At 53.3% G+C, this 25,121-nt stretch overlaps 2 protein-coding genes across 12 annotated transcripts; one reads left to right on the top strand and one right to left on the bottom strand.

Moving 5' to 3' along the window:
- The first annotated feature begins 1,011 nt into the window (after positions 1-1,011).
- Positions 1,012-5,380, top strand: ELOB (elongin B). The gene is made up of 4 exons (XM_028111808.2): positions 1,012-1,086; positions 1,225-1,359; positions 2,454-2,559; positions 5,211-5,380. Exons 1-4 carry the CDS (start codon positions 1,084-1,086, stop codon positions 5,321-5,323), a joined length of 357 nt encoding a protein of 118 aa, XP_027967609.1. The 5' UTR covers positions 1,012-1,083; the 3' UTR covers positions 5,324-5,380.
- A 477-nt stretch (positions 5,381-5,857) lies between these two features.
- Positions 5,858-24,160, bottom strand: SRRM2 (serine/arginine repetitive matrix 2). 11 transcript variants are annotated; one of them, XM_028111800.2, is made up of 15 exons: positions 23,955-24,160; positions 20,457-20,728; positions 19,472-19,579; positions 19,118-19,282; positions 18,864-18,941; positions 18,378-18,437; positions 18,245-18,277; positions 17,995-18,045; positions 17,731-17,823; positions 16,888-17,083; positions 8,955-15,658; positions 7,932-8,216; positions 6,738-6,851; positions 6,506-6,616; positions 5,858-6,415 (listed from the first exon to the last, which is right to left on the bottom strand). In XM_028111800.2, the coding sequence occupies exons 2-15, from the start codon at positions 20,696-20,698 to the stop codon at positions 6,406-6,408; spliced, it is 8,250 nt and encodes a 2,749-aa protein (XP_027967601.1). In that variant the 5' UTR covers positions 20,699-20,728; positions 23,955-24,160; the 3' UTR covers positions 5,858-6,405. The 11 variants fall into 11 exon arrangements, 10 of the variants coding, with proteins under 10 accessions (XP_027967601.1, XP_027967602.1, XP_027967599.1 ...); XM_028111801.2 differs by having other exon boundaries at positions 6,506-6,613; positions 18,378-18,440; XM_028111798.2 differs by having other exon boundaries at positions 18,378-18,440.
- Between the last annotated feature and the right edge of the window lie 961 nt (positions 24,161-25,121).

Below are 25,121 nucleotides of genomic sequence, written 5' to 3' on the forward strand. Positions count from 1 at the left end.
CGGCATGTCTGACACATGCCATCAGCGGCCCAGCTGAGGCTCTCTCCCTCCCAGTACTGGCTATGAAAGAGAAAAAACCTCTTTCCCTTCCTCCAGTGTAACTGCAGCCTGGGGCAAGGCAGGACGGTGTCCCCACACCCAAGAAGTAAGGCCTAGACTGTTGGTAGGGAAACCCCATAGAAGGGTAGCCAGGCAGGGAAACCAAGTCTACAGGCCCTTCCAGAGCCCGAGTGGACGCAGGCAGCGAGGGGGGGCAGCTGCCCAAGCCCCTGGGCTGGGGGACTCCTCCTTCCTCCTCACCCTGGGGAGTGAGCACCAACTTTGGCAGAGCCTTATGGCATTTTTTTAAAAGATTTTATTTGTCAGAGCACAAGCATGGGGTGCAGCAGGAAGAGGGAGAAGCAGACTCCCTGCTGAGCAAGGAGCCCGACGCGAGGCTCCATCCCAGGAACTCTAGGATCATGACCTGAGCTGCAGGCAGAGGCTTCACCGGCTGAGGCATCCCGAGCCTTATGGCATTTTCCCTGGGAGTTCTCCCCGCCCACTCTCTAACGCCCAGGGCAGCTGCCTGGGGTCCTTCCCGGCCACAAGGTCCAGCCAAGGCTGGGCGTGGAAATGAGGACAGCCCACCCACGGGAGCAGCCGGAAGGTCCAGAATTATCACCCCCTCAAAACGGAGGCCAGGAAGCCCCTCAATTATGAGCCGACCTTCACTGACCCTCCCTGGGATGTGGGGGTACTCTACACTCGCCAGGTCAGCTCCCAACGTTCCCCCCACAAAGGGCCGAGCCTGCACCCAGACCACCCCCTGACTGCAAGAGGGGCGCCTCAACTTTGCCACTCCCAAGATGGCGCCACCACCTGCCGCGCCGGACCCCTGCCCCACGCCCACCACGCCACGGCGCCGAGATGGCGGCCGGACACGCAGCCGGATGGAGCGGCAGGCACATCACTTAAAATGGCGGCGGCGGGGGGGCGGGGCCGCCGACGCGAGGCACGCTGGGGCGGGACGCGCGGGCTGCCGGGAACGGGGCGGAGCGCGGCCGCGCCGGCGCGTCGAGGGGGGGACAGGCAGCCGCCGCGATGGTGAGCGGGCGCGGGGGGAGGGGCGGCGGGCCGGGGGCAGCGGGGGCCGGCGGGCCGCGCGGGGCTGGGGGTGGGGGTGGCCAGCGGCGGGGGCGGGGGCGGCTGGGCTCCGCGCTCACGCCGGCCCGCCGCTCCCAGGACGTGTTCCTTATGATCCGGCGCCACAAGACCACCATCTTCACGGACGCCAAGGAGTCGAGCACTGTGTTCGAGCTGAAGCGCATCGTCGAGGGCATCCTCAAGCGGCCGCCCGACGAGCAGCGGCTGTACAAGGTGCGGCCCCGGGCGGGCGGGGGCGGGCGCTGCGGGGCGGCCGCGTCGTTGGTATAAACAGTGGCCGGAACTCCCCCGCGTGGAGGCGAGGCGGCCCCGGGGGGCGCGCGGGGGTCTCCGGGCGCTTCTCGGGGGGCTGGCGGCGTGTCTCATCACCGCGGCGGCGGGCTGGGGAAACTGAGGCTGGGCGAGGTGACCGTTCAGCCCAAGGTCAGCGGCAGAGCCGGGGTTTGAACCCCGTTGCCCTTAGTGCCCCTCGGGCCCGTCAGAAGCGTACCCCTTCATCCCCACTCCTTACTACAGACAAGCGGAGGGTGTCGGGGTGAGTAGCGGCCCAGCAGGCCTCCACCGAACGAGCGCATTACTCCCCAAGCTCCTGCCGATGCTCTGAAAGTTCGTTCTTTCCCCTCTAACCAACTGCAGTTATGTAGAGAAAATGGCTTGGGGCTTTGTGTTTTCATGGGGGAGTCCGTGCTCTTGGCCCAATTCACGTGTCCAGCAGCATGGGGCCCTTCACCTAAGTGCACTGATCTCATTCTCGTTGGAAACGGAAACTGGCTTTTCCTTCCAAACTGAGCCTCTGTTAGTCTCTGGAAGTCTCTTATGCCGCGCGTCCGAGGAGGCATCCCTGCTGCCTGTGCTCTTTCCATGCATGTACTGTATTCCTTGCTTTCTGGGTCTACTTCAATCATTGAAACCTCCTGGCTGCATTACAAGTTGGGAGTTCCGGTAATTCCCATCTTACAGATAAATTGCCCATCAAAAAGATCAACCGCTTTGTCCAAGGTGGCAGAGCTGGGATTCAAATCAGGTCTACTAGTGGACAGACTGGGTCACTGACTCTTGAAATTAGAAGCACCTGGAGTCTTGGGAGGGCAAACGAGATTCCAGAGCCCTACCCTGAGAGGTTCTGATTTGGAAAGTCTTGTGTAGCCCTGGAAATTGTGTTTGATACGTTCTGGGGGTGGTCCTGGGCCCCACTTGGGGCCATCTATCTTTCTTCTTCTGACTTTCAGGGTAGTTGCTGACCAGGGAAGTCTGGGACTCACCCCTCCCGGGGCCTCTCCCAACACCCTGCCTGCCTCTCTCCTCAGGATGACCAGCTTCTGGATGACGGCAAGACACTGGGAGAGTGTGGCTTCACCAGTCAGACAGCACGGCCGCAGGCCCCAGCCACTGTAGGGCTGGCCTTTCGAGCAGGTGAGCGGGGCGGCCAGGCGGGGTGAAACAGCCAAAGAAAGGGGTCACTGGGGAGCCTGCTGTTCCTCCTCCCAGCCTCCAGGGCAGTGGCTTTCTAGTCCATAAAGCGCAGGCAGTATCTTGTGTATTTGTTTATCCACAAAGGGAAAAAAAGGCAGAGGAGATGCTTGTAGAAATTGAAGCCTATTTCAGGAAGGATTCAAATATCCCTAATCACTATACCAGCTTCTGTTTAGAGGTTTTAGTGAGTTTTGGGTCCTGTACTTTGCATTTTATTTCTGTTGTTCCATTTAATAGTTGGTACTCCGAGAGGGAAGTATGGCTATCCCCACTTGGGAGTCGTGGAAACTGAGTCTTGCCAGCAGTCATGTAGGGAGCTACAGTTCAGATGCAGACGGCTGGGACCTTGCCTGAGCTGGGCACCATGCCAGTCTTTACGGGGCATCACTTAATCTCCCAGCATCTCTGTGCATGCCAGACGTGTGTTGTGCCCATCTTAAGGATGAGTGAGTGAACCTCGGGAAATTAGGTCACTTGCTGGGACTGCCAGGTCCGGAATTCATGTCCAGTCCCTGCCTGCCCCAGGGACTGTGCTCTCATGAACCACATGCCCCCTGCCCAGTGCTTAGAAACCCAAGGGTGGGGGTGGTTCACTGCTCTCCAGTGTACCTCGTTCCCCCAAGAAAAAGAGAGGTTTGGATTTTATTCTCTAGAAACTTGAACAGGGGTTGTAGTGTTCAAGTTGTGTGGAGTAAACTTGGTTGATTAATTTTTCTGGCTTCTTGTGACAAAAAGTGCAGTGAAGGTTGAGCGAGTGTATAGCCTTAGCCACACTTTTGAATTTCATGAGGATCACTGCCAGGCCTCAATGACCATGTCCTTGGGCAGCTGCTTCACGCTGCCCACCCCCCGTTCTGCTGGCTGGAGTTCCCATCTCCATAGAGGTGTGTGACACTTAGGCCAGCCTTACAGGCGGTGTGAGCCCCCAAGGGCCCCACGCCTTGGCCTGAGGGGCTCAGGAAATGGAAATCTTAAGGCCCTTCATGTGGGTCCCCTCACCCTTTCAGTAACATGAAAGTAGGTGCACAGCTGGTGCAGACTTTGCACAGGTTAGGCCCTGTACAGGGGTACCCTTCTGAGGGGGGCAGGTGAGGACTGAAAGCACATCTCCCATTCTGCTTCCTAAGCCAGGACTTGGCTACATTCTCCTGGAGGACGTAGCCCTTCCTCTTAAAGGCAGTCTCCTGTAGGCTTGCAGAGACTCTTGGAAGAGGTCAGCAGGCATATTTTGTTGATGAAAAAAAATCACAACACAGGGAGGGGATTTGTTCTTCGCCATGACCCCAGTTAGGGCATTGAATGTGGGGGGTGACTAGACCCTAGGTGGCATCACCACTGGGGCAGGAGATTGCGGTCTTGATATGGACCGGCTGTTCTTTGTTCCTCCCTTGGGCTACTTTTGTTGCAAAAATGCACTTCTGCGTGGGTAGTTGTTTTCCTTACAGAGTTTTTGGAAGAGCAGCACAGAACTTACCCCACCCCCCAAACTGGCTGCTCAGTCAAATCAAGTGTTAAATGGCATTGTCCAGACCTAACCAAAAATGGGAGAAATGATGAAGGCAAGAATTGTCACTGCAGATTTGTGGTTTCGAAGCTGAATTAGTTAAGCTGAGCCATGGGTCTTTAAGTTCAGCATTGTGGACATCTGAGGTCAGGTAATTGTGTGTGAGGTGTCTTGTGCACTGCAGGATGTTTAGCATTTCTGGCCACTATTAGAGATGGCCTTCTACCCACTTTGCCAAGTTATGACAACCGAAACTGTTGCCAGACATGGCCAGCTTTCCTAAGGGGGCCTAATTGGTTGAGAACCCTGAGCCGGGTGCAGAGAAGTCTCCCTGTTGGAAGAAAGTGCAGGAGTAAAGTTAGGAAATGGGGCTTGTTTGCTTTGTGCTGAGGTGACAGGAACAAGACAGGGCTTTCTGGAGCTGCTGTTCTAGTGGGGAAAGCAGCTTGGTCAAAAGAAACGGCCATTTTGGCTAATGTTAGGTAAATTCTGCTGTACCAATGCACAGGTATTGGGATGCAGTGACTGTCTGTTGTAGGGCGGCTGGGGAAGGCTTCTCTGAGGAGTGTTTTGGGTCAACCCCTTGAACGCCCCCAGACAACCAGCCATTCAGAGTGGCAGGCTAGGGACTAGCAAATACAAAGGCTCTGAGGCAGGAAAGAGGTTGTTGTGGGGAACACAGGAGACAGGTGGACAAAGGGCAATGGACTTGAGATTTTATTCAGTGTGATGGGAAGCTATTAGAAGGTTTTAAGCAGGGGAAGAACAGTCTGAACTTAAAAAATCTGTACTTAGTGGAGAGGAGGTGTGAATGGAACAAGGAGATGGTGGAGATTCTACGTGAGGGGAGACAAATGGGTGAGGGTCTGCGCAGTGTCACTAGTAGGTGTTAAAGGGTGAGGAAACAGACTTGGATGCGGGGGTGATGGGCAGTCCAGGTTGGGCCTGTAGGGGTGGGACTCATTCTAGTAAGATCATGGAAGAGACTCTGCAGAGGTGGGGATTTGCTCAGAGGACACCAGAAGCTAGACAGAGGTGGCTGCTCCCTCCAGTTCTCCCCACCCACCCATCCACCCCTGTCCACCAGATGAAGCTTTCGAGGCCCTGCGCATCGAGCCCTTCTCCAGCCCACCTGAGCTGCCCGATGTGATGAAGCCACAGGACTCAGGAAGCAGCGCCAATGAACAAGCGGTGCAGTGAGAGGGCCCCGGGCCTGCCCCCAGTGCCACCCCCCCCAATAAAAGAGATTTGGGTGTCTGCCTGGTTGCTGCCTTTTTCTGTGCACCCTCTCCTGACTCAGGCATCACTTTCCCTGGGATGGGTCCGCTCCCCTGCAAGACAACTCCTCAGAGGCCTCTTTGCTTGCTAGGCCACCTTGAAAGACCACAAGCTCTGTGGACCCTGCTGTCCACCCCCACCCCAACCTGCCCCTCTGAGGCCACTGGCAGAGGACTGGGAGGAACCTGGAGATCCAAGGTTTGGGGCTTTGGTTCCTTTAGTGACTTCCTGCCACTAGGCAGGCTCTTGGGTAGCTTCTGAGCTAAGCAGCAGCAGCCAGGAGCAAAAGTAAGCTGCAGCCCAGGTGTGGGCTTTAGACTGGGCTCCAAGGAGGACCCAAAGCCTAGATCCACCCAACACATGTCGTCTGAGGCCAACAGAGTGCACTGGAGGGAAGGGGAGCAGTCAGAGTAGGAGAACAACTCTCCACCCCTAAGAAACCATGTATAGACCCAATTCCTGCATTTCTCATTTTTATTTGACAGAAAAAGTTGCTCTTGCTGTACAGATTTTAAAAAACCAAAATGCCTTTAAGAAACGTGAAGAAAAGTTGGGGGAGGGGCCACAACCTCACTGGGGGGCAGTAGGGGCCAACTAATTTCCACTCCTGCCCCTTCCTTCCAGGAACACCTCACACAAAGCTCCCAAGTTCCAAACCACCGCCCCCCAGGAACTCAGGTAAAAGGGGGCATCACTGCCTCCCAGGCCCTTTCTAACTCAAGACCAGGGTGTCCCCAACTGTATCCTCCCCTCCCGCAACTCCCATTCTCATTCCCACCCACCCCAAACCCCCCAAAACATGAACCAGGAAAAACTCACAGAGATTAACATTTCACAGGAACAAAGAAAAAAGGGGGGAGGGGAAGGAGAGAACCCTCCCCCAAGATGCTGCCAGGGTTCAAAGGGGGGCAGACAAGGACCCCTCCCCATGGCTCTGCTGGGGAAAGGGGACACTCCCTGCAGCTCCAGAACTTGGGGTGTGGTGGAATTCCCCCCAGAAGGATTCAAGGAGACCTGCAACAGAAAAAAGGAATCAGTGCAGAGACCAGCCAGTACTGAGGCACTCAGAAGGGGACCAAGCACTGGAGTGCCAGGACGACGCACCTGGAGGAGCGGTGCCGCACAGGGCGGGGGCTAGGCGTCTCCCTCCTGCGCTTGTGGCCTGGGGAGCGGCTGTCCCCACGCTGGCCTCTGCGGGAACCCCGCTCATTGCTGCTGCAACGACACAGTACACACATCAAACCACACACAAGGCAACACCAACCTCTGGTACGGTTGGCTCTTTTCAAAATTCTTCACAGAGCCATACCAGCCAGGCTAGGACAGGAGGCCCTACCTCTGCTGGTCCCGTGGCGAGGGCTGGGGTGAGGGGCGGCGGCGCTCCGCAGGCGAGTAGCTGAGGGACCGAGAGTCTCGGAGGGAGTCTATTGGCTTCCGGGGGCTACGGGACCTAGAGAGCAGAGTAAGTCCCCATAGCACCAGAGTCTTCCAAACCCACCAGCCGGCACTCAGGACCACCCCCCAGGTCCTGACCACCAAACCTCATACCACACAGGGCCAGCCTCAGACCCACCTTTGTCTGCTCACTCACCCATCCGCCCGCACACCATCCACCGAGTGCCCCAACTGGCAGGGCACGGGGTGCAGCGGGGGATGCAAAGATAAAAGACAGTCCCTGCCCTTGGAGGGGCTCAGTCTGGTGGTGAAGGGAGGCCCACTTGGCCCCGTGTATGGGAAGCAGCCCCACAAGGACCGATGTACAATGGGTCTGGGGACCCGGGGGGAGGGGATGTGGGGCAGGGAAGGGGCAGGGTAGTCTTCTCGAAGGTGCTGTTTGAGCGGAGTCTTGCAGAACGAGGAGTTCACCAGGCGGACAAGGGAATTCCAGGCAGAAGGAACAGCATGTCCAAAGGCATGGGGTTCTCCTTAGACTGCAAGGCGCTGGGTGTGGCTGGAGCACAGGGCATGTGTGGGGGCGGGCAGGAGAGGAGAACACAGGGCAGGCAAGGCCAGTTGGTGAAGAGCCTCACACGCCATTCCCGCAGAGGTGGGGCTTTATCCTGCAGGCCACAGGGCGTCCCGGAAGGATTTGTGGAGTGAAGGGAAGTAACCAGATGTGCGTTTTAGAAAGATCCCTCTGGCTACGTGTGGAAGAGAATGGCGTGGAGGCAGGGAGACAGGGAAGAGGCTGTGGACAGAGTCGGGAGAAGATGACGGTGGCCAGACCGGAGCCCTGGCAGTAGCAATGGGGAGATTTAAAAGTTCGTATCCCTGGGACCTGGGAGCAGGGAACAGGCTGCATGTCAGGGGCAGGGAAAGGACGGTACCTAGGACTCCACAACTTTGACTGGAGCACCCACTTGGATGGTGCAGCCCTCTGCCATAACAGGGCACAGTGAAGGTGGTAGGGAGAGCAGAGCCCAACTCCTCCCACCTAACCAGACGCCACAGTCCGCCTGAGACTCCCAGCAGGGATCTCACACCCAGGGTCTCCCCCCACCCCTTCCATCTCAAGCAAGGCAGCACTCACCTCCGCTCGCCAGGGGGTGGCTTCTTGGGGCTTGCAGGTTTGGGCAAGGCCTGAGGGCCAGGCTTAGCAGGGGAGGGGGAGGAAGAAGTCGAAGAGGAGGAAGAGGAGGAGGAGGAGGAGGAGGAAGAGGAGGAGGAAGAGGAGGAGGAAGAAGAGGAGGAGGAGGAAGAGGAAGAGGAGCTGGAACTGGAGCTACTAGAGCGCCTCTTCCGCTTGGCTGGGGTCGGCTCCTGAGGACGCCCCTCTCGAACAGCCTCCTTTGGGGCTGGGGCTGGGCTGGGCACCCTGTGGGAGAAGCAGAGCGTCACAAGGAGACAAGCTGCCCCAGCCCCAACCCTACCTTCCTTGGCCTGGAGGAACGGCAGTGGGGGAGGGGTGCCGCAGAAAGGCCCTGCGCGCTTTCCAAGCTGAGAGCCAGTGAGCGCATTCTCGAGAGCGGTGGCCCGAGCTGACCCAACCTCTGCTAACACAAGCAACAGGCTGGGGCCCGCAGCACAAGGGATCAAGGCTAAACCTCAAGAATGTCCCTGATGGAGGAATAAGGCCCCTGGGCTCAGGTGTGGAAGGCGAGCTGGGTGGTCTCCTTCCACGGAGAGCCACAGTTTGGGGAGGCCCCCGTGTGTGCGGGTTGGCTGGGGTAGGGGCCGTCCTGCCTGGAGGCAGGGAGAGGGATGGGATGACCTCTGAAGATCCTTCCAGCCCAGGGAGTTCCTCTTGAGGTCTAACTGCCATCCCTCCTGCTGTAAAATTAAGTCCATTTCCTCTAGTTCTGTCCTCTGTAGAGACGGAAAACTCATCATTATCCTCTAGAGAATGAACCTTTGGAGACTTTTACCTGACCCGCTCCTCCCCCCGCCCCATACCCCCAACCCCAGCATTCTCTTCTACCCCCAGCTTAAGGGTCAAGGTTCCCGTACCTCCTTCAAAGAACAGAGAACCTCTGGACAGGGCTTCTCCCTCCCCCGCACCATCCATCCCCCAAACCTGCCCCGTACAATCAGTCATAAAAGGCAAGCCCCTCACCTCTTCACTGCTACCTCAGGTTGAGCAGGAAGGCTAGAGCCCTCCGAGTCGCTAGAACTGGAACCAGAAGAGGAGGAGGAGGAGGAGGAGGAGGACGAGGATGACGACGAGGAGGAGCTGGAGGAGGAGGAGGAGGAGGAACTCCGCCGCTCCTTTGCTGGCTGCAGGGCGGCCAATGGGGAAGGCTGCTGGGCCCCCGTGGAGGCAGGTGGTTCCCCCCCCTCAGGATGGGACATCCCAGGGACAGGGCCAGAGAGCATGCCATTGTGGTCACCAGCGGAGGACGTGGTCTTGGCCACTGTCCCAGAGGAAAGGGACTGAGACCCTGCTACAGGGGGGGTCTGGGAAAGCAAAGCTCGGGACTGGTCAGAAAAAGCAGATGATGGCACAGGGGACCTAGGTCTATCCTGAGCTGGAGGAAGAACACACTGTGAGGGAGCCTGGACCATTCTAGAGGCAGGAGAGGGAGCCCGCTCAGAGGTCATTCTAGACTGGCTCAGGGCAGATGGTGGGGTTCTGGAGCCTGGGCCTCCCGGCGGGGTTCTTGATCTGGCTCTGTCAAGAAGCGGTGGTGAGGTTCTGCCACTAACGCGCTCATAGGCAGAGAGGGGCACCCTGGGGCTGGTAAGGTTTGCACCAGACAAGGCCGGAGCCATTCTAGCACTGGTGAGGCTTGCAGGTGCCAAGGCAGGAGGGGTTCTTGAACTGGCAATATTCACAGGAGCTGTGGCATGTGCAGATCTAGGACCCACCAGGTTTGCAGGGGCTGCGGCCTGGGGTGTTCTGGAGCTGGAGGGATAGTTTGCAGCAGTTGGGGGTGTGCCAGAGCCGGTGAGACTCAAAGCTGCCAAAGCAGCTGGGGTTCTGGCTCCTGCTAGATTCACAGCTGGGGCTGTAGGGGTGCGAGGGTCAGCAAGGTTCACAGCAGAAGGTGCCACTGCTGTTCTGGGGCTGGCCAAGTTCATGGCTGCTGCCGCAGCTGGTGTTCTCGAGTCAGCCAGATTCACTGCTGTTGGTATGGCAGGTGTCCTGGCACTGGCCAGGTTCATGGCTGCTGCAGAGGCTGCAGGAATCCTACTGGCAAGGCTTGCAGCTGGGGCCGTTCTGAGACTCATGAGAGGCACTGGAGCTGGAACCTGGGACATTCTTGCAGCAAGGCCAGCAGCAGACATGGATGGAGGCGGCCGAGCAGTGCCAAGACTGATGGCTGTCAAGGCAAGTGCAATTCTAGACTGTGCATGATTTTCTGGCACGGATGTTCTTGGGTGATCAGGAATTCGGGGACCTGGACCATCCATCATGGAGCCACCAGCTTGCTGCAGGACAGACATGGGTGTTCTAGAGCTGCCAAGGGGTTCAAGCATTCCAGGTGATCGACAGCGGTCCAGAGGTGTTGGTGACATGCTAGGACGACTGAAGCAGCTCATTCTGGAGCTATTGAGTGCTACTGGAGGTGTCCGAGAACCAGAATGATTCCTTGTTGCCGGGGGACTAGCAGAACGTGAACGATCAGAACTACTTCCAGATGCAGAACGCCTTCGGATGGCAGGAGGAGATCTCGTTAAGGACCGTTTGCCCCGAGTTGTTCGCGGAGTACGGGATCTAGAACGGCGGCGGATAGCAAGTGGAGAGCGACTTCGAGAACGTTTGCGTGGCAACAGTGGGGTCCGAGACCTAGAGCGGCGCCGAATAGCTGGAGGTGTTCGGGACCGAGAACGGCGGCGTGTCACTGGAGAGGTTCGAGAGCGGGACCTCCTTCGAGTTACTGGAGACGTGCGAGATCTAGATCTTCTACGGGCAACTGGGGATGTTCTGGATCTCGATCTTCTTCGAGTGATTGGGGAAGTTCTGCTTCGAGATCGCCTCCTGGTTACTGGTGGTGTCCTAGATCTAGACCTTCTTCGGGTCACTGGTGGAGTTCTAGAACGGGAGCGCCGGCGTGTCGGTGTTCTGGACCTTGAACGACGGCGGGTTACCGGTGGTGTTCTAGACCTGGATCGCCTTCGACTCACTGGGGATGCTCTGGATCGAGATCTTCGTCGAGTCACTGATGTCCTGGACCTTGATCGTCTCCGACTGACTGGTGAGGTTCGAGACCTGGACCTACGGCGGCTGACCAGAGGTGTTCTGGACCGGGATCGCCGGTGAGTGGCGGGAGAGGCCCTAGACCTTGAACGTTTCCATGGGGCTGGTGAGGTACGTGAGCGGGACCGCTTCCGACTGGTCGGGGGTGTCCGTGAACGGCCTCTTCGGCGTCGGGAAGAAGTTCGGGAACTCTCCTGCCGGGCGGGAGACCTTGAGTGGTAACCAGAGCCTCCTCTCCGCCGACGAGTGACCCGAGACCTTGACCGGCTACGCTGTCTTCTCCGAGAGGTTGACTGAGAAGATCCAGACCTATCTCGACGTCTAGTTGTTCTGGTTTTCTCCCTCCTTGAGCGGGAACGGGACCTCTGGAGCCCACGGGGCTTTGGTGAAGGAGAACGGCCTCTCCTTGAAGTTGTCTTAGCACGTGGGGATGAAGCTGAGCGCCGGCGGCGTGAGGATCTCGACTTTTCAGCTGGCTCTGGGGAAGAGACTGAAGGACTTCTTCGGCGTCTTGGGGGAGTTCTAGAACGGGTTTCTGGTGATGAGGATGCAGAGCGGCTTCTTCGAGAGAGTCTGGCCTTCCTAGTGAGCTCAGGAGAGGATCGAGAGCTGCGACGGCGAGGTGGAGTACGGGACTTGGTCTTGGGCTCTGGTGAGGACCTAGAGCTTCTTCTAGCAGTTCTGGATTTGGGTGGGTGTTCTGGAGACGACTCTGAACTACTGCTTCCTTCAGGAGAAGGGCCTCTGCCTTTGCTTGATGAACCTGACCTGCTTTGTCTGGGAAGAGCCCGAAGGGCAGGAGCCTTGGGTTCAGGAGAGGAATCAGAACCACTCTGTGCCCTGGGTGCTGCTCTTGGCTTATCTTTAACTTCAGGAGATGAGCCAGATCTACTGCGCCGAGGAGAAGGTCGGGATTTGCTCTCGACCTCTGGAGATGACCCAGATCGACTCCTTTCTCTAAGCGGTACTCGTGTCTTAGCTTTAGAATCTGGAGAAGAGTCTGATTCACTTCTTTCTTGAGGGGATGCACTTGGTTTCCCATCAAGTTCTTGAGAAGATCCAGATCGACTTCTCTGACCAAGCGGAGTCCTAGCCACAGCCTTCTGTTCAACTGAGGATTCTGACCCACTTCTTTCTCTCTGGGGGGTAAGACACTTGTTGTTGAGCTCTGGGGATGATGGTGAACGACTTCTTGGCCTGGGAGTCTGAGGCAAAGCTTTTGGTTCTGGAGAAGAATCACATTCGCTTCTCCCCCTGGATGGTGTTCTAGGTATATCTTTCATTCCAGGAGAGGACCCAGATAAGCTGTGTCTTGAGGGAGTCCCAGACCCATCTCTCAGTCCTGGAGAAGACCCAGACCTGCTTCTCCTTGAAGGGGTTCTGGGTAAGCCATCTTTCAGTTCAGGAGATGCAGAGCTACTTCTTTCCCTTGATGGTGTTCTGGGTACTGCATCAAGTACTGGTGAAGAAACACTCTGATATGAAGACACTCCTGCTTTTCCCACTGCATCTGGGGATAACTCAGAACTACTGCGTCTAGAGGACCTTGTTGATTGTTCCTTCAGATCTACAAATGGATCTGTCTCCAGCTGATTAGGAAAAGATCCATTCAAATCTTCTTTAACTTCAGGAGAAAATCCAGTATTCATTTCTGCAACAGGGCCTGAGTTTCTAAATTCTAAAGGTGACCCAAAACTATTCTCCCTCGAGGGAGAATTAGACAGTTCTTTATGTTCTGGAGAAAAATGTGGCCCACTCCAAGTTGAGGCCACTGCAGGGACTTCCACTTCCAAAGAAGTCTGCGACTGGCTTTGGTCAACAGTTAAAGACACAGTGGGTCTTTCTTCTATTTCAGGAGATGATTCAAAATTACTTCCAGCCACTTCTTTAAGTTCCGGAGACAAATGGGAGGGGACCTGGTTTGAGGCTTCTTCAGATTTCTCTACCACCTCCATTAATTCCTCATCTTGGCTTGGCTTAGCTAACGCACTTTGGTCTTTTGTATCTGGAGATGATCCAACACCACCACCTCTTTCCCTTGATGGGGTTTTAGGAGTCTCTCTGAGCACTGGTGAGGAATCAGGCTTATCCTGCAATGGAAGAGGACTTGATTTGTCTCTTGGTCTAGGAGATGATGCAGTAATATCCTCCTGAAGGAGTAAGCCTGTTTTCTCTTTCGATTCAGAAGGCTCCAATCTACTCTGCCCCAGAAGAGATTTAGAGTCCATTGCAAGATAAAGGGTAGAGTCAGACTGAGACTTGCTCTGTTCAGGAGACATTCCAGATTTTAGCCTAGGACTTGACAATTCGATTCTTTCTTGTCTTGCTGGAGATTTGGGTGCCAGCTCAGTGATTGGAGATGAGGACCTGGACCAGCCACCCTTAAGAGGTGTCTGAGATTTACTCTGCAGAGATGGAGACTCAGAGTGACTCTGTTTCATTTCTGGACTCGAAGCATCAGATCTAGGGTCTGGTGAAGTTTGAGATTGTCCTTTCTGTTGCAAAGAGGTGGTGGCAAAATACAGCTCTCCTGGTGGTGTGCTAGACTTTACTCCCAGACAGAGAGAAAAGGATCCAGAACTTTGTGCTGATGAGTCTTTAGACTTCTCTTGGGAACATGGTGACTTTGATCCACAAAGACTGTGTCCCGACAGAGTTTGGGGCTTTACTTTAGGGCATGGCGAAGTAGATCCTGAGTGACTTTGTCTTGGTGGTGTTCCAGGTTTCACTTTGGTATCTGGTGAGGAGGACCTAGAATGGCTTTGTCTTTGCAACAGTCTAGATTCCACTTTGGAGCAAGGAGACTCTGATCTGCTTTCCCTTGGAGGTGTTTTGGATGTCACCCTGCTAGGACTTGGAGAAGAGGAGCCAGAACAGCTCTGGATCGGTGACGTTACTGCCTTCACTTTGGGTTGTGGAGATGACGACTCAGATCGGCTCCGTCTTGGAGATGTGCTTGATTTCACTCTAGGAGGGGAGGACCCAGAGCAGCTATGTCTTGAAGGCGTTGTAGATTTCATCTCAGGCTCAGGTGATTCTGAACGGCTCTGCATTTGTGGCGTAGCAGATTGTTCATTTACCTGGGGACTTGTTACAGACCCTTGCCTTGGTGGTGTTCCAGACTTCATTTTAGGTTGAGGAGATGAACTGGAACAACTCTGTCTTGATGGTGTTTTAGATTTCTGATTAGAAGGAGGAGAAGAACCAGACCGACTTCGCCTTGGTGGTGTTCTAGATTTAGCCTTTGGTTGGGATGATCCAGAGCGACTGCGCCTTGGTGGTGTCCGAGACTTTTGTTTAGGACACGGAGATGACCCTGAAAGGCTTCGCCGCAGAGACAAGCGAGATTTTGCTTTGGACCGTGGTGAAGAGAGAGACCTGCTCCGCCTTGAAGAAATGCGAGATTTTTTCATTTCTGGGCTTGAGTTGGACCTGCTCCTTCTCTGTGACGCTCTGGATTTGTTCTTCCGCTCTGATGATGAACCAGACCTGCCTCTTCTTTGTGGCGTTCTAGAGTGAGATCTTCCCCGTCTAATTACACTTCTACTACGAGATCTTCGTCTTGCAGGTGTCCTAGACCGAGACCGTCCTCGTCTTGCGGGTGTCCTAGACCGAGACCGTCCTCGTCTTGCGGGTGTTCTAGACCGAGATCTCCCTCTTCTGGCTGGGGTTCTAGAGCGTGAACGACCACGTCTGGCTGGGGTTCTAGAGCGTGACCTGCCACTTCTCCTGGCTGGTGATCTGCTACGAGACCTCCGTCGTACTGGTGATCGGGTCCTAGATCTGCGCCTAGCAGGTGTTCTAGAGCGAGACCTGCCCCGCCGGGCCGGTGTTCTAGAGCGAGACCTACGTCTGGTGGGCGTTCTGGATCGTGATCTCCGTCTGGCAGGTGTCCTAGAGCGAGACCTGGCCCTACGGGCTGGCGTTCTAGAACGAGACCTGCCCCTAGTGGCTGGGGATCTAGAGTGTGACCTGCCTCGCCTTGCTGATCTAGACCTGCCTCTTCTCTGTGTATTTCGGCTTCTAGACCAGCCTGGTCGCTGAGGAGACCTAGAGCGGCCACGTCGCTGGGGGCTTCTGGATCTTCCCCACCTCTGTGCAGACCGGGACCTACGCCACTGAGGGGACCGGGACCGAGAATGACCTCTCTTGGTAGGGGTTCGAGACCGAGATCGTCCCCTCTTAGTAGTAGTAGGGCTACGGGACCTCCCCACTCTTCGAGAAGGGGTATGAGAATGTGACTTATCCCGCTTTGCACGGCCATGTGAGCGACTCTTGGATGTGGGAGAAGAAGAAATTTCTCGGCGGGACCCAGGAGCTGGTGCAGGTTTAGGACTTTCGGGGGAAGAGCTGGCATGTCGAGAAACTTTGGTAGGTTGAGGGGATGGTGGGCAGCTCTCTGAAGAAGACTGGGGCGGTTTCTCAGGAGACTTAGTTAGTGAACGGCCCCGGGGTGGGGAAGCCTCAGATGGGGGGTTCACTGGCTCCTGACTTAACGTGATTGTTGCAAGGGGTTGTGGGGAGCCGCCATGTTGCTCAGCAAGGAGCGGAGTGGGAGCAGGTGGTTCTGGGCCTGTGCTGCTCCTTTCCGGAGAGGGGCTAGGTCGAACTGCAGATTTCTAAGAGCGGGGGGGGGAAAAAAGTATGGATAGGAATGTAAGCACCAAAACTTCCTTTCACCCGTAAGAGCCCAACACCCTTCTCAATGAAATTTTTCTCTGCACACCCCATTACACCAACTGATCCCTTTCCTCACCACAGGCCCTCATTCATTAACAAAAGATCATACAAAAAGTGGAGAAAACAAAAATATGGAAAGGCTGTCACTTTAAAACTCTTATTATCTAGGAAAAAACACAATGCAAACAACTAATGCATGGTATTTTGTAACAACCATAACAAAATGCCATAACAACATTAAAAAAAAAAAGCATTTTAAAAACGGAGAAACAAAGCAGTTTCCCAAAGTGGGAGACATCTAACTAACTTCACCCTTGAAAAAATTACTGAAATAGGGCGCCTGGGTGGCTCAGTTGGTTAGGTGACTCCTTTAGCTCAGGTCATGATCCTGGAGTCCCTGGATGGAGTCCTGCATTGGGCTCCCTGCTTTGCAGGGAGTCTGCTTCTCCCTCTGACCCTCCCCCATCTCATGTGCTCTTTTTCTCTCATTCTCTCACTCTCAAATAAAATCTTTAAAAAAAATACTGAAATAAAAAAACAAAAGAAAAAGTTTGATGACATGATTCATGTAAATAAGACTACAGTGAACTACAGAAAAGGAAAAACACACCAAATTATAAAAACTTTAAATATAAAAAAAATTTTTGTGGTGATCCAGCTTGTAGTTTAGAAAGGAATTCTGGATGACATGGAAAATGGACAAAAAAGCTAAGAATTTAGCAAAGAATAATTTATGTAATAGCTAAAGCAGGAAAACATCGTGAATAGGACTCAATCAGAATAACCACAAAATGACAAATACTGAAAAGACAAATATAGTGTTTTCAAATTGCAGGCAGCAACCCAGTGAATTAAAAACTCTTAGCTACAACCAGCATTTAACAAAACAGAGATACGCAAGTACTAAAACTAATTATAACCAAAAAAAACTTGCCCAAGCTATACATAAAAGTATAAAATATTGATGTAAAACCTACTAATAAGCAGTCAAGTTTAAAAGATATAATTCTAAAAATTTGCCAATGTAAAAGAGAACTCGATAGCTAAGAGTGAAACGCATAAAAAAAAACTAAATTGACTTCTTTGAAAAACTTCACTTCCCTCCTTCACTTCAAACACCCATCCTAACCCTACAACCCAAAAAACATCCATTAACTCAGCAACATACCTCCTTGTCTTTATCTTTGTCTTCATGAGGACTGCTAGGCTGCTTTGTAGAGGGCTCTGGGCTGCCAGGCTGCCCTATGTTGGTGGTACCTGGTTCCTTAGAAGGTGCATCTCCCTCCCCTCGACGCCCTGAAACAGGGGAAGGACTTCGCCCAGTCAAGGCAGTTGTATGTGTTTTTGCTGCTGCACTTCGAGACCTGAAGAAGGTAATTGAGGGCAGGGAAGAGGAAGGACATCAGCTCAGGGGAGAACAGAGAACCCCCTCCCCAGCTCCCATCCACCTTTCCTGAATGTACAAACCCTCTTCCAAAAAGCCTTCTCTTACACACACGACTCAAATCACTCATATGGAAATTCAAGTCCAATTCACTTTGGTCCTTTTCTTCCCAAGACAGTCCCCAAAAACGTTCTCCCTCTACCCCTTTACTCACCTCCCCCAACCTCCCCCAACCCTCCACCCTGCCCATTCCCTACCCACTTCATTCACAACTCACCTCTGAGCCCACCTCCTTCAGGAAGCCTTCCCCGATTAAGGAAGCCAGGGTAAGGATTCCTTCCTCCCCCAGACACCACGAACAAACCACCACCCCCCCTATTCTGGCAGTCCATATACATCAGAACAAAACAAAAAAATAACAAAATAAACAAAAAAAAAAAAAAAAAGAGAAGGGGAAATGTATATGTCTGTCCATCCTGTTGCTTTAGCCTGTCAGCTCCTAGAGGGCAGGGACCGTGTCTTCCGAATGGTCTGTGCAGCGCCTAGCACACCGTGGGCGCTCAATAAATATTAAATTGATTAACCCACAAGTCCCTCTCCCTCCCTTCCTCCTGGACCACCCCTTACCGACTGCGGGAAGTATCAGAAGAGGAAGCAGAGTCAGCAGATGTTGAACGGTGGGCCCGACGGCTCTTGGGGGCTGGTGTTGTACTTCGAGACCTGAAGGAAGACCACAACTCAGGGTTCTGTCACACTTGTACTAGATCTTCATCCATCTCTCAACCCTCTACCATCTCTCAAGAACACAACTAATTCTCCCCTATCCCCTACCAAGGAATCTTCACCTACTTGCTAAGCAAATTACCCTCCAATCCACACAAATTCACTCACCGCTTCCGCTTCTTGTCCTTAGATTTACGTTTGCTCTTTGGAGTGGGAGACCTGACGAATAAAAGTGAGATTATTAAAAATAATCATTTTAAAATAAAACTGAAAGTAAAATGGAAAGAATCAGGGAATTAACAGCGCAAGATCTGAGAATTGAGCTATATTCCAAGAAACCCCCTAGAGAACAGGTAAGGCCAACGTGGCTCACCATTCCATGTGCCACTATGCCCCTTATGCCCCAAAAAGCTCTTACCTATGCTTCCGTTTTTTGGATTCAGACTCTGACCTGTTAGAGGGGAAGGAGGGGAGAAGAAAAAACATGAACCAATACCTATGCCTAGACTCATCAAGCCTCTCCAATCACTCCACGTACTCCCACCTCATACCTGTGCTTCTTCTTCTTAGAACTCTTCTTCCTCTCTCGTCGAGGAGAGCTGCTCTCTGACCTGCTAAAGACGGGTTCAAAAACAAAGTCATTCTGCTCGGCTCCGTCCCTGACCTTCCCACTTATAATCCACCTCCAAAACAGGCTTCTTCTAAGCGCAAAAAAAAAAAAAAAAGTGCTAGCCTAACAGCACCAAGGTCTCAGACTTACTCTCCAAGAGGCCTAACTACCTCTAGCATAAAGCAACAAATCTCAAAATGAAAAAGAAAATCCAACTTAAGATGTTGCTGCTTAGTTCTTAGTTGGCAGAACTGCACAATCAACCCTTCCCCACTGAAGAAACGTATTCATTCTCGGACTGAAATCTGAATGGTAACTCCCTCTTCCCTGACAACTCTCACCTGCATCCAAGAACTATTTTCAGCAAGAGAAAGAAAAGGACAGGATTAGTGCTCTGGCTATTAGAGTAACTTTCCAACTAACTTACCGTCCTCTATCTTTCTTCTTTTTTTTCTTTTTTTGCTTTGGGGTGGGTGAGCGAGAACTGCTGGACTCCCGGACAAGGCTTGCAGAAAGATGAAAAGATGCAGGATGAGTGCTAAGATAAATCTTAAGACGTTTCAACTTCAAAACAAAATCTGAACAGTTTGATAAGAAATAGTCCAAAAAAACCCTCACAAAAACAAGTAACAGAGTACTTAGAATCAAGAAAAGCTGACACAGGTTCTTGGCCTTGAGTACCTGTAAGGTTTGGGAGGCTCTGGAGCTGGTTGTTTAGCTTCTCGAGCACGACGCTGAGGATCAAAAGAGCTGCCATCCACATAGGAATCACTGATGCCAAAGGCAGCACGGAGTCGCTCATTTTTCTTCTCATTCAGTTCTGCCAACTGGTGAGTCTCAGTTACCCTAGGGGAGAAAAAAAAGGCAAAGGTCAGAAGGAGTTTGAGCAAAGAACAGAGTCATATTCACACATCTGTAGGCAGCCAAATGGGCCAGGGAAACGAAAATGAGAGCAGGGAGAATGTACAAGAAGAGAGAATAACAGAAGCTGCTATTTAACATCCAGAGAAAATAAGTGACAGTGAAAACACTCACGCTGGCCTCTGTCCTGGGGTCTCTTCCTTGCCCCCAGGGTTCACATCCTTTTCCAGCAACATGAGTCGAAAGGTAGCCACCTTTTCCTGAATTTGCTGTTCCTCGTACCTAAAGAACAAATCCCTTCAGGGTTAAAGTTTGACTAGGCACTTTCCCCAGTCCCAGGTTTAGTTTCCTCATTCCCAGGAGAATCCCTTCCCTTTCCATGCACACATAAAACTTTTCAATTCACTGTCACCCAAAGGGCCTTTCTCTTAAATCTTTCTGATCTCTTCCTGTTATCTTTCTTCTCTCCGCTTACTATAGCCTCTAGAACAGTGGATTTTAAACATGCTACACTCCAGGGGCCAAAAAAGGAAAGTTAAGCAGAGTTCCAGTTGCTCCTCCCCAACTTCAACAACAGGTATTTCCTGAGATTCCAAAAGTACATTGTATAAAAAAGGTGCCACTGCTGAAGTTTGAAAACCACTGCTCTAAAAGGTCTTCTGCTTGATTGTGCCCCTTTTCCAAAATTTCACTTCCCTACCCAACTCATGATCCCCCCTTATGCAGGTATTATTCCAATTCCTGTTTTCCTGCCTTCGTGTACTTTCCAAGGCCTCAATCCTTCAATCCATTTACTTCCTCTTCTCTACCAATAACAACATCTGTCAGCTTATACCTTAGATCTTCTCTTCCCTGGTACCTGCTTTCCCACCTCCCCTTAAAGCACATTTGTTTCTGTATGGTTCCTCTCTTTCCCCACGTGCCTCCACCTAAATAATTCAGACTCCTTAAGGATTCCTCTTGTCGCAAACACAGTTTCCTCATCTCCCACCTTGAGCTGTCCCTTAACTCCTTTCCATTTTCTAGCTCCTTTATCTCCTCCCCTCCTACAACTCCTCTCCAGGCCTCTTCAGCCAACCCTAAGCTCCCTACATCCCACCTAATTCCCCCAGCTCTGCAACTCACTCAGTGCTTGGCTCTCCCCCAGCCCTCCCCTCACCCCTGCTCTTCCATCATCTCCTCCAGCTCGAGGCATCGCAGCTCCACGCGCCGCTTGCGCTCGTGGTCCAGGATGTCAGGATTAGGCCGCTTCACCAGGGCAGCCTCCAGGCGCCGCAGTTCCTCCTCTCCCTTGTAGTCAGGCCGCTCACCCCGGCGGCCCCGCACCAGGGACAGGTTGCGCTGGACGTAGCCGTTGGTGCCGCTGCCCCGGGGCGTCGGCAGCCCGATCCCGTTGTACATGGCCCCGTGCCCGGGGGGGCACCACCGCTCCTGAGGGGGAGCGGGGAAACACGGGTCAGGCCCCTGACCCCAAACTAACCACTTACCACCACCCAAATCCTTGTTCTGCTTCATCTATTTCAACACGAATCTCCACACTAAACCTCTTTTAGCTGCATAATCCTCCTGGTCTCCTACCAAAACCCCTTCCTTACCCTTCCCACACTTTCCATTAAAATCACAGCCCAGCTCTTACAGCCTTCCCCCCCAAAAGGCAAGAGCTATTTCCATTTCTGTTTGCACCTAGATGTTCTTCTCCACCCTAAGAAAACAAGAAACCCGTCTCTCTCAAATTTCTCCACACTGCCTCTTTATTCTCCCTTGGCCCCAATAAGCACAAGTGTTGTCTCCACCAACTAATCTAATCCCTAACATCTGGTAACCTACTCAGGCCTCCAAACAGCACACAACCACCACCACAGATCTGTGGCAACTAAGGCCCACAATACAAGTTCAAAAATTCTTCTAAGAACTGACCTGAGAATTTCAGACTACATTGTTATGAAAACAAAACAGACTAAACGACCCCTACGTATTTGAACAAGTGGACTGATTGGTTCCTGATGTAAGCCAAGTGTCCTGTACACCCTCACATTCAAGAATAAAGGGCAGTAAGCATATCAGAAACACAGAACCTTGGACGTAAGATCCTCTTGTATTTTTCCTCCCAGAGGTAAGAGGCCATTTCCTTGATTCCAATTATCAATAAGTTCCTATCAACTACCTCACCTGGTATCTTATTCCTTTAATTTCCTTCCCTTTGGATTTCTTACATGATTTGCAGCTCACCCGAGTCTCATTAGTTCCTCTTTAACATCACCTGTTTACAACTCAATGCTCTGAATAAATCAAATCAGCCTCCTCTGCTCCAACTGTTCCCATACCCTCTGCATTCCTTGCCCTAAACTTACTCAGAAGCCCCCTCCACTAACATCAGTCAGCTTTCCCTATCAATCCCCTGTATCTCACTTCCTAGAGTTTCTCTTCCAGGCCTCCTTATCCCTCTCATTTTATCTTCATGCATTCTACCAAGTTCTGTCTTCTCAACCTGTCCCAACCCCAGCATGGCTCTCAAGAGCCCTCAAGCTCCCATTCTTCTGGTTAGATTTCTTAGCTATGCACACTCTATTCCTTTTCCCTACTATACGCACTTTATTTCTTTCCCCATCTCATCCTGTCAAAGACAGTTTCAGAAAGCATGAGGGAAAACTACCCCAAGACAAAGATCAAGGAACAAATGGAGAGATTAATAGATAAAATTGAATAAAAAGAAACGCCACGTTTTTAAAATTCCAGGAATAAAAAAACAGCACACAAATACCTGGAAGAATGTACTAAAACAACAAAAATGTAAGTATGGGGAGACAGTGAATGGAAGGAAAATTGCCCAATTCCAGAACTGCTTGTACCTCTATCCCCAAACTCTAAAGGCTGGATCCTTGCCCAATCCCAGTAGCACTCAAGAGGGCTGAAAACAAAAAGAAAACAACACTAAGGTAAAGGAGTAACAAATAAGGCTAATCTAGGAAAAGTAGAAAAGCACACTCAAAAAAAAGAAAAATCTCTTTACAGCACAAGAAATCAGTTTCTTTATCTTCCAACCTTCACTTTTGTTTTCTCAAATACCAACCCTCCCCACTCTAAACCTAGGCCCTTCTTTGCCTCTCTAAACCCCACCTAATTTCTGCCTCCCTTACAGAATGCTTCTGACATACAATTAATTCTTTAGCTTAACCATTCACCCACACTTCCATACCACCTCACACAAAAATCCTCCCACTCCCTTAGGAAGGAAAACCAATAGCTAAGGAAAGGGTTTTTAAAACAACGAATTGTAGAACTTTTAGGAAACAAGTCTCCCCCCCCCCCAAAACAGCCCTCAAAACAACTAAAAGGGAAGACCAAAGAGGAACACCAACACAGAAAAATCATCAAAACCAGGTAACTTAAACAGGCATTCTTGACTTGGGCCCACAGACTGAGCACTCAAGCTACCCAAGCTAAAATCAAAGAATAAAAATAAGCTGCAAAGCAAGACAACAGAATTTCTTTTGTTGGGAAATTTAATCACGACGCCAAACTAACAAAAAGATATAAGGCAATCCGGAAATTCAACACTGAGATACTCAAGAAAAGGAAGGCACCAAAAACGAGGTGGGTGTGCAGGAAAATGGACGTAGGTTAAGCGCAGTAAGGGGGCATTTCGGTAGCTGGGCGGACACTATGGAACCCCCAGAATTTTTAGTACTAGTTCTAAGACAAAACCTAAACCCACACACTTAAAAAGACAAGACGCTCTTTTTGAATTTTTGGTCCGGACGACATCTTAAATAAGCGGGAGTGGAAACGAAGGTTCGTAAGGGTTGGGTGACAAATAATGCCTGAGTCGGCGCCCAGCGTTTTCTTCCCTAGGAAGGGCTCCAACGGCCTCCCCAGCTTTAACACAACTTTTGAGAAGACGACGAAAAAGTGGAAAACCAAAAAAACACTTAAGGAAAGTACACAGTCTGCCTTTACGTACCTGAGCTGAACACGTCTTTCAAAAAGAAAAAAGGAAGAAAGAAAAAAGAAAACCAAGGTTTGGAGCTCTCCTCTCCCCGCCGCTTCGAGACCGAAAGTAACAAGCCTGAAAGGCCAAAATATGTGCGGCACCTAGTTCCAGGGCTCCCTGCAGCGGCGGGGCCGCCAAGGCCTATTTTCGGCCTTGAGGCATGGGGGAGGGGGCTGCGTGGCGCCCAGGAGTCTGGGAGGCTCCGCGCCGGACGGCAGGCCCGCGGGAGAGACTGAGAAGCCGAAGGCCGGAGAGGCTCGGAGAAAGAGATCGGGGAACAGGCCCCCGCCGCCACCTCCCCGCCGAGAAAATGTCGGAAAGGGCAGCCGCGGGAGGGCCTCCTCGGCCGCACGCGTGGGGGAGGCGAGAAGCCGAGGCGAGCGCTCCCCCCCTCCTCGTCGCGAGCGCGCGCGAGCCCGAGAGCAGTCGGCGGCGCGAGCCGTTGCCATGGGGGAGGGGGAGGGCAGTAAAAGCCCGCGCGCGACAGGAACCGAAGGAAGGCAAGGGGGGGAGGGGGGAGGCAGGCGAGCGAGGGCGTCCGCGTGAGCTAGGGGCGGCGAGCGCGCGTGCGCGCGGCGGCCTGGACCGTTCTCCGCGCGCTTTGGCCTCGCGCCGGGGGCCGCCGCCCCTCCCCCACCCGGCTCGCGCGCTCCCTCACCCTCTCACCCGCCGCCGCCGCCTCCTCCGCCCGCCGCCTCCGAGGGGGAGAGGTGCTGCCGCTGCTGCTGCTCAAGCTCCCGAGTCCCTCGGGGCCTGGAGCTGCCGCCTTGCTTTGCCGGTCCGCCCGCCTCAGCCGACACCGACGCCTCCTCGCTTCCTCAGGGGCCGCAGCGGGCTCCGACTGCGCCACTCGCACCCCGCCTGGGCCGCGCTGCACGTCAGCACGACCAACTAAGTGCGTCAGCACGCACTCGCGCGCGTCGCAGGGCCCGCCGGGAACCGTAGTACGCCCTGCGGCGTTGTGCGCAGGCGCAGAAGCTACATCGGGAACTGTAGTTTCTTAAGACCCGAAGGAGGGTCAACACCGCTGCCAATCAACTACGAATCCCTTCGGCCAGTGCGAAGAAGGGCGGGTGAGCGGGCCGGAGCGAGCCACGTATTCCACAGGGTTTCCGCTGGGAGGGGGCGGGGCACAGGGCCCAGCGCCACATCGAGGGACGCTAGCGCGCTCCCCGCCCTCCCACTTTCGACCCAGAGCACTCTGGGAGTTGTAGGTCCTGCGTGCCGCGGAACCCGTATGTGGCTTCTGCCGGGGACACGGCCGCCATTTTGTCTCCCCATGTTTGGAATTGATGGTCCGAGTCCAGCGACAGAGCTGCTTTTCTGTGATCATGGGCCCCCTCGGGGTGTGCCTGTCACCGCGTCGCACCCGGCCTTCCGCACGCGGGAGAAGCCCCCGCAGACCCCAAGCGGCAGGCACGCCCCTAACTTAAGACCCCAGGTTCAGGCCCAGGGCCTGAGGCGAAGGCCACACTAGCTGGCCGATGTGTTGGCAGCTTCCACGCTGCAAACGGTGCTGAACCGGGCTGGCTGCCCTTGGGGATGATTTTTGTACTAGCAGTGTGGGTAAGGCGGCCGGGCGGCGACGCCATGTTCTCCTACAGAACCCGGGACGGGCTCAACGTGGCAGGGCAGAAACGTCACAACCACCCTTAATTTTTCACCCCATGCAGAATGTCTCCCATGACCATTTTAATGACTTTTTTAAGCCGGAGAACTAGCTGTGATGTCTCAAAACAGAGCTGAAAGCAGCTGGGCTCAGAGCCTGCCGCCGGCCAGCCGACCTTGGGCTCGCCCTTGGCGGTGCCAGTCATCTCGGGGTTCTGGCACCTT

Source organism: Eumetopias jubatus, unplaced genomic scaffold (assembly GCF_037043125.1).
Source record: "Eumetopias jubatus isolate StellerSeaLion01/CBP00866 unplaced genomic scaffold, mEumJub1_p1.0 scaffold_12, whole genome shotgun sequence".
Taxonomy (NCBI): Eukaryota; Metazoa; Chordata; class Mammalia; order Carnivora; family Otariidae; genus Eumetopias; species Eumetopias jubatus.

Excerpts from the sequence above, each read along its gene's own strand:
- ELOB (XM_028111808.2), top strand. Across the intron at positions 1,360-2,453 it reads ACGAGCAGCGGCTGTACAAG|GATGACCAGCTTCTGGATGA; the intron begins GTGCGGCCCCGG and ends CTCTCTCCTCAG. Across the intron at positions 2,560-5,210 it reads AGGGCTGGCCTTTCGAGCAG|ATGAAGCTTTCGAGGCCCTG; the intron begins GTGAGCGGGGCG and ends CCTGTCCACCAG.
- SRRM2 (XM_028111798.2), bottom strand. The coding sequence starts at position 20,698 with ATGTACAACGGGATCGGGCTGCCGACGCCCCGGGGCAGCGGCACCAAC. Across the intron at positions 19,283-19,471 it reads ACCCCAGGACAGAGGCCAGC|GGTAACTGAGACTCACCAGT; the intron begins GTGAGTGTTTTC and ends TTTCTCCCCTAG. Across the intron at positions 8,217-8,954 it reads CCTGAGGTAGCAGTGAAGAG|GGTGCCCAGCCCAGCCCCAG; the intron begins GTGAGGGGCTTG and ends CTTCTCCCACAG.